The 7,907-nt window shown below is 35.3% G+C and overlaps 2 protein-coding genes across 2 annotated transcripts; both read right to left on the bottom strand.

Annotated features, from left to right (window-relative positions):
- Nucleotides 1-472: 472 nt before the first annotated feature.
- LOC115709502 (putative disease resistance protein RGA3) lies at nt 473-4,507 on the bottom strand. The gene is made up of 2 exons (XM_061111372.1): nt 3,686-4,507; nt 473-3,058 (listed from the first exon to the last, which is right to left on the bottom strand). The coding sequence occupies exons 1-2, from the start codon at nt 4,505-4,507 to the stop codon at nt 473-475; spliced, it is 3,408 nt and encodes a 1,135-aa protein (XP_060967355.1).
- Nucleotides 4,508-5,039: 532 nt separating this feature from the next.
- LOC115709123 (uncharacterized) lies at nt 5,040-7,407 on the bottom strand. Its single transcript, XM_030637159.2, has 2 exons — nt 7,293-7,407; nt 5,040-7,182 (listed from the first exon to the last, which is right to left on the bottom strand). Exon 2 carries the CDS (start codon nt 7,170-7,172, stop codon nt 5,151-5,153), a length of 2,022 nt encoding a protein of 673 aa, XP_030493019.2. The 5' UTR covers nt 7,173-7,182; nt 7,293-7,407; the 3' UTR covers nt 5,040-5,150.
- Between the last annotated feature and the right edge of the window lie 500 nt (nt 7,408-7,907).

The following is a 7,907-nucleotide window of genomic DNA, read 5'->3' as shown; positions in this document are numbered from 1 at the left end:
CTTTCTGCTGCTGCAAACGCTTACAGTCTTTATATTTTCTTATATACAACTGACATTTGCAAAAACACGGTTTTATCAATACTAGATAGAGAGCCAGTTAAAATGGAACAACAATTTGTTCAAACCAGAAAAAAAAACACAAACCAACGATTTAAGCCACACAACACAACCAAAATCTAATAAGGGATTATATAACTGATGCTAGAAGCTGAAATAAGGCATTCCATAGTGTCAAGAATAAGTATTATTTATAAAAATTATATGATATGAGTTCTCAATTTTATTATTAGAAAACAATGAATACTAGAATTACACAGTACAAGGAGGCTATAGACTATAGTAATACAAACTCAGACATTTATTTCTCTCTAGCAGGAGAAGATTCACCATTACTCCAGGCTGTCTCACCTTAATAAGCAAAAACATAGTTGTAAATAAAAAATTAAAAGAAAATGAGAAAAATGTGAATTAATCAAACTACCATATGTAACTGATCTTGAAGTACTCTTTCAATGTGAGTAACTCGAGGGCAGTGCTCAACCTTCACATTTGAGGAAGTGATGAGGTCAATTCTATCATGTGGTATTCTTAACTGGGGACATAATTTGATTGAAATTTTGCTGAGAGTTTTGAAGTCATCTATCCAAGTTTCGATTTCCACTAAATTATAACAGCGCAAAATATGGAGTTGTTGCAGGCTGGTCACTTGTCTAAGTCCTCCTTTAAGATAATCATTTATGTCAGCAACATTATCCAATGTCACAGAACGGAGGCTGTGAAGGGACTTCCACATATTTGGATCAGAATTGGGCATGTCAATGATATGTAGTGTCCTCAATTTCGAGAGAGGAGTGACTATTGCTGTTGTTGTTGTTGATGATGAAATATTCTGTGGAGTTGGAACTGGTGTCTTCAATGTGGAGTCAAGAGCAACTGTGGAAGAAATTGGTTTTGGTCGAGAAACATGAAACCGAGAAACTTTTTTAAAAGAAGGTGATTTTGGTTTCATATTTAATGACTTTGTTCGGCGAGGGCTTCTCCGTGACTTGCTCTTGGTGAGAGTACTAGATGGTGATGATGACCACAATGGTGATGATGACGACATTGGTGATGATGACGACATTGGTGATGATGATGACACTTCCAATTGAGATGTTAGAGCTCTTTTCTCTTCTATTGCTGTTGTCACAGTTCGTTTGAATGGCTCCCAACTTGTGTTTTTGAGCACTAGTAGTTCTTCTAAACATGGAAACAGAGGCATGGAAGTAAGACAAGGACAATCTTCAACCACCAATCTAGAAAGACAACTAAATGTAGCATTTTCACATGAGTTATCTTTACACCATCCCTTTAGTTGTGGCAAATTAGTAAGTCTCAGCTCTTTCAATGATGAAAACCATGTTGTTGTTGATGATGGTGTTTCATCCATAATGTATTCCAGATTCATCAACTCATCTACTACCAATACTTGAAGATTAGTCAACTGATCCAGCCGCGGTAGGCAATGGCATCTGTTGCATCTCGATATTGATAATTTCACTAGATTTTTAAGCAATGGAAGCCAACTCGAAAACTTGCTACCACCATAAGTAGATATTGACAGCTCTCTCAAGTTTGGATGTGGCTCAAGATCTTCTAGTGCTTCTTCACAATCAGCTTCATTAACAGAAGAGTTAATATCCCAAATCAAAATCAAAGATAAAACATCTTTTTTTCCTTTCATGTTTGCTGCTGCTGTCTTATCATCTTTGGGATTTCTCAAATTTTTTATTTTGATCTCTCCTCTCAAGTAGTTTAGACAACTTAGTTCGTCGAGCTTTCCTTTTGGCTTTGAGGGGTTGTCCTTACTCAGCCCGAATTCTGACAATGTTCGAAGATTTGATAGCTGACTTAGTCCTCTTGGCATCCGAGTTAAACAATGACATGATTTGTTTTCGAGATGTCTCAGATTAAATAACCTCGTAATGCCTCTGGGAAGTGTTTGAAGATTACTGCAGTGGTTGAGTTTCAAAGTCTGCAGAAAATATAGCCCACAAATAGACTTTGGCAATGCCTTAATATCACCATTTTGAGACAGATCCAAATAACACAAAAGCTTCAACTCACTAATAGAATCAGGTAATTTCTTGATGCCTGTGTTATGCAAATCCAACATTCGAAGCCACTCGAATTTTGGAATTACATCACAAATAGACTGACTTGATCCGCCTTCAATTGCCCGCTGATATTGCCAAGGCAAAAACAGACTTCGAATCCTTTTCAAGTCAGAAGATGGGATTGAAATCTGCCATGATGAATCTAAATGAAAATCAAATGATACATGTCGAACAAGTGTTGCATCATCAATTCTATCTTCCTTTAAGATTAAAGTAGCATAAGCTTTCCCAGCTATTTGTTTAGCAAGATCATGCATTAAGTTAGGCATTCTGCATTTTTTTATGTAACCCAACTCATCTTGCTCAATTTCATGAAAGAAACATCTTCCATGTAAATCCACAAAATACTTATAACCCAATCTCTCAAGATCTTGTTGTTCATTATTGTCCTGATCTTGATCTGACTCAGTAATAACAATAAACCCCTGTGACATCCACAAAGTTATGAGTGTGTCTACATCAATCTCATAATCTTTTGGGAAAATTGCACAATAAGCAAAACAATCTTTCAAAGCAAATGGTAAATGATCATAGCTCAACTGAAGAATTGCCAATGCATTATTTTCAGTCTCTATTATCATTGAAAACTCATCAAAAAACAATTTCCACTCTTGTTTTGTTTTCTTAATACGCAATAAGCTTCCTATTGCTGTTATGAGGAAAGGGATTCCGCGGCATCTTTTCGCAATTCCTTGTCCAATCTCAATCATTTCCGGGTCAGTTAGTTCTTCTTCTTCTCTCACGGCCACTTTTTGGAATAGTAACCAAGCTTCCTTTTCATGTAGCTCCTCTAAGTGATATAGTTGGTTCTTACCAGTAATCTCTGCAACCTTTGTATGACGAGTAGTTACAATAATTCTACTTCCATTTGCACCAGCTGATAGTATCTCACTTGTTAGCACCTGTTCGGAAAAATAATAAACTTTAAGCGCAGCAAAATAATAAAGGAAAATTTACTAGGTTTGATAAAAATAACAAACCCACAAAGACTGCATATTTCACTTATTTCAAGAATACAAGAACATAAAAGAAACTAAAATAACAGAAAATGAAATGGACAGAAGTTTAATGAGGTTCAACCACTAGTTTCGGTTAAAACTTGGATCTAATCCACAAGTAGAAACAGCTCTGTTGGCTGTAATTATCTTTGTTATTGATTGGCTTGGCATGATGAAGATTACAATACTTGGATCAAGAACACAATGGCACCCACCAATGGTGGTAAACACCAATTACAAACACAATCTTACTTGAGGCTATCTAATCAAACACATGGAAAAGCCTTTTTACAACTCTCACTCTCAACTAAAATACTAAGAGAATTCATTTCAATCTGTTTGTGTCCCTAAACTTGATCACCCTCAAATGAGTCCATAGGCTCCTATATATAGTGCTCGGTTAGTTAGGACAACCCCTAACCGAATTAACTACCATAACCAAAATAACTGCCCTGACCATTCGAAAACTTATCAAAAAAATTTGACACATAAATTATTTAAAATTAATTTGAGTCAAATATGTAACAGTACCTTCCATGATTGTTCATCAACATTGGGCGGGACATCATCAAGAACAAGGAGAAATCGCTTTCGCCTTATTTCTGAAAAAACAAGAGCTTGCAGTTCCTTAAAATCAGAGATAGTTGGGTAATTATGTGTTATAAATGAAATAATTTGTTTCATAATGGCTTTTACATCAAAGGCAACACCAAGAGACACCCAAATTGTAAGATCAAAATGTGATTTTACCCTTTGGTCATCACAAATGAGCATAGCAATTATTGTTTTGCCTACTCCTCCAATACCCACAATTGGAATCACCATTAAATTCTTGTCTTCAACATCATCATCATCCTTCTTCAACAACTTTTCTGTGATTTGTGCTAGGTGATGATCCCTCCCCACAACTATAATTTCTCCACCAACATTTCCTCTCTGCTCTTCCTCTGCCTCTGCCTCTGCCTCTGGAACCGATGAGTTTTGTAGCTGTTTCACGATTTGCATGGCGTTGTCCATTTTGGAAGAGATTGAGTTGAAGAAAGTAGTGGTGGTATTCATCATCATCTTCATCATCATGATTAGCTTTTTGGGTGCTGACACGTGGCGTGTTCTCCAAGTGAGTGCCAACATTTTTGTGAGTAAGTCATCAACATCAGCAAGTGAATCTTTTAATAGTAACTTATCACTATAAAGCTTCTTCTTCAACTCTGCATCATCAAATGAACCTCGTAGCATTGAAAAATCTTTCTTAATCTCATCAAGTCTCTGTTTTTCTGTAATATCCTTCAAATCTAAACACTCCAACAATCGTTGAATCCGATCAACAACGCCCACAAGGTTTCCTTCCGCCATGATTGGTAGTTTTTGGTTCAAAAATTTGTAAAACTTTGGCTATTTTTAGTTAAGCACAATAATCCATGCAAACTGAACGAATAATCACTAAAATAGATCTAAAAGACTAAAAAGAAAAAAAGATTATTTTGAGAATAAATACAAATGAATCATGCAAATACGACGAAACAAACAGAGTTTCCCTATATTATATATGTAATTTATGAAAAGGATAAGTCAACAATAATTAATAAAGACATTAAAATATGGTGTTTGGTAATTGAATTAGATTGGTTAACTGTAGTTAGACTGATTCAAGTCTAATTAAATTGTTGAGTTTACACTAAGATAATATTAATTTAAAAGCAATCAAACTAAATTTAATATTAAAATTAATAGCAAACACCTAGATTAAAATTGTTCAGTTTGGAAATGTTGTTAGTGGCTGAAATTTTCATACAAATATTTCATTATTTACTTATTGTTAAAGAAATTTGTAATATAGTATAAAAGAAATTTAAAAGAAATTGGAGAACGATTTAAACAAGTGAAAGCTTAAATGATTAATAATATTCATTCAAAACATAAGAAAACAATATACATCTAATTGATAGAATACAAGAGCAGTAATTAAAACTAGCAAATTTTGAGTAACATGCCTTCCTTAACCATGTGGTACCTGGTCAGAAAATTGTGTTCCTAAACCCAAATGATACATGAGTAACCAAGTAAAACTCAAAAGCTCCCCGCCTTTACTAGGCTGCTGCGCATGTGTGGCCGGGCTGCAATTAATGGCCGCATAAGACATCAACTCAACCCACACTTGAGCCATCAACTCCCACTGCTGCTCCTCCAGATTTCGAAGCTCTTTCGAGAGAATGCAGGCGTCAAACAACAGAGATTTGCTCTTGGTTCCCTTCACAACAGCCGCTCTGTATGGCGTTTTTACTAACCTCAACTTTTCACAAGCTTCCTTATGATTTGAAATCGAGTGTTTCTTGAAAAACTTCCTTGTCTCTGCCTGAGTGTCTTGTAGTACTATGGAGAAATTTCCCATTTCTTGGGATAGCAAAGTAGGTTGGACAACAAGTTGATAAAACATGTAATTTGAAAGAAGCTGAGAAATACCAACATACTCATTTCTCTTCTGCTCTTCCTCACTAAGATTATGATAGCAAAGCTCAGTAGCTAAGTGCCATAGAAGAAGGCTCTCCAAATATTGGAATTCTCTAATACTCCATTCAAGTTTAGAATAGCTTCTACTATGCTGCAAAAGGGCCAAAAGGCCTCTTTGTGAACAAGCTTCTTTAGCAACTTTTAAATCCTTTACTTTTGAAGATAACATCTTAAGCTTGTTGAAAATGAAGTCTTCCTTTTCTTTGGTGACAATCACTAAGGAGGAAGACATCATTGCTCTCATTTTTTCAACGGATCCTGTTAATGTCAACAAAAATCTAGAAACTTTATAGACCAGTTGTGTAAACCAGTTAGATGAGCTGTAGTTGAGCATGTTGTATTGGAAAACTGTTCTTGACCATCTCTTTCTTTTCCAAATACATGATGGAGTAAGATATCTAACCAATGAGATTCTAAGGATGCCCCATTCAGAAAATAGGAGCATAATTATAGAGATGACATCAAAGAGAATGGTTCCCAAGAGCAAAGCTTCAGTAAGTCCAACATCAAACCCAGTATATCCGCGTTTATCTGTTAAGAGAAACAACACAGATGCAACCGAAACAGAGGAGAAACAAACAATCCTAAGAATGTATCCAAACATGTTCTGTAACACAGACATTTTGGTGTGCATAAGATCATGCAAGAAGCTGAGTTCATACTCAATCAATCTAAAAGCAACAGTTGAATTTCTACACCGAAGAAAATAATCGCGGCTTGTTTCTCGAGTTTGGTAGCTCAAAAATGAGCCAGTAAAGAGTATCTTAAACTTCTCAAAGAAATAATGTGCAGATTTTAGTACTTTCAACTCATCTATTTTCTCATCACGGCCTAGCAAAATTTCTTGCTCATTGTTATAATTTGAGGCTATCTTTTTTTCTGGTTCCATTTCAACTTGTACACCCCTTGTTGCTGAGTAAGTTGAAACAGCTTCTTCATAGTCACAACCTGGATCTGGTTTTGGTAAAAGAGTTTCTCCAAATTGATCAAACCCTGCATTGAGCAGAGCTATAACCCTCTCCCATGACTTGATAAGTCCAACCCCAAACACTAGGATTGTTGGGAACCATAGCTTATCCTTTCTAGAAATTGCAACGAGAATGAAGCTATAAATAGTTGCCAAAACTTGAGAAATGAGTCCAGTGAGTGACTTTAACCAGACTCCACTATCCCCAGTTGAAAAAGTTGTAATACTATCAGGACCAGCAAGATGCAACAAAAGAAACTGTGCCCAAAACATGTAAAGGTCTCCACTTTTGTTTGGATCAAGGAGATTTCTAGTTGGCTTTCTGACAGTTTGACCAAGACCATAAGCAGCAATCCAATTTGATAGGGTGTAGGCAAGCCATATGAACAAGTGTACGAAGTTGGATTTGCATATTTTCCTCAATGAAGCTGCAAACAACAGAAAGAATTGTAGGGAGAGGCTTATTATAAGACAAGCTCGAAGATTCCATGAATCCCATAGCTCATCTCCCAAGCTTTGTGATTGTGATTGTTCATCTCCCATTTTCTTATATCTGCAATAACCATTGCATTAAATTAGTTCATATCATATGAATTACATACCTGTAATAAGAATTACCAAGAAAGAGACACAAAAGATGTGCATATTCAAAAATATAATTACCTTAAACAGAGACTCAGATTACAAACATACTCAAAATCCAGTCGATTTGGATTGAAGTCATTGCATTTATTTATGTGTTTAGGCCAAATTAATAGATGCACACTAAGAGGTGACGCTCTATAATTAGCTAGCGATTCTATAATCTTTATATGTGAATGTTTGTCCTATTTGCATGATTTGTTTAGACTAACCTACCTATCAAGTAATTAAAAAAGACCAATATTTTAATGTTCTTGCATTAAATTATTTATCAATTATTATTATTTCATTGAACTTTTCATTTTTATTTACTTTGTGTACAACTGTACACGTGTTTTGTTTTTTAGCAAAGTCAACTGTACATGTCCAATAATTGAATATGAGTACATTTATTCTAGCTTTTGAAAACATCAGTATACATTTTGTTGATTTTATTGAGAGCAAGAAGAAAGCTTAAACCATCTTTTGTTATTTACAAAGGTGTGTTCATCAAACTACTTACACCGTACAAACCGCCAACACCACCCCGCACTAAAGTAAAATATGCGGTTTGAAATTTTCTCAAACCGTACGGTGTAGTGCAATTTATGATTTCAGAATTTATAAATATGGTTTAAACCACATCCTTTTAGAAAA

The sequence above is a fragment of the Cannabis sativa genome, chromosome 3 (assembly GCF_029168945.1).
Source record: "Cannabis sativa cultivar Pink pepper isolate KNU-18-1 chromosome 3, ASM2916894v1, whole genome shotgun sequence".
In the NCBI taxonomy this organism is placed as follows: domain Eukaryota; kingdom Viridiplantae; phylum Streptophyta; class Magnoliopsida; order Rosales; family Cannabaceae; genus Cannabis; species Cannabis sativa.
Note: the sequence above shows the minus strand (reverse complement) of the source record. Positions and strands in the feature narration are given on the sequence as shown.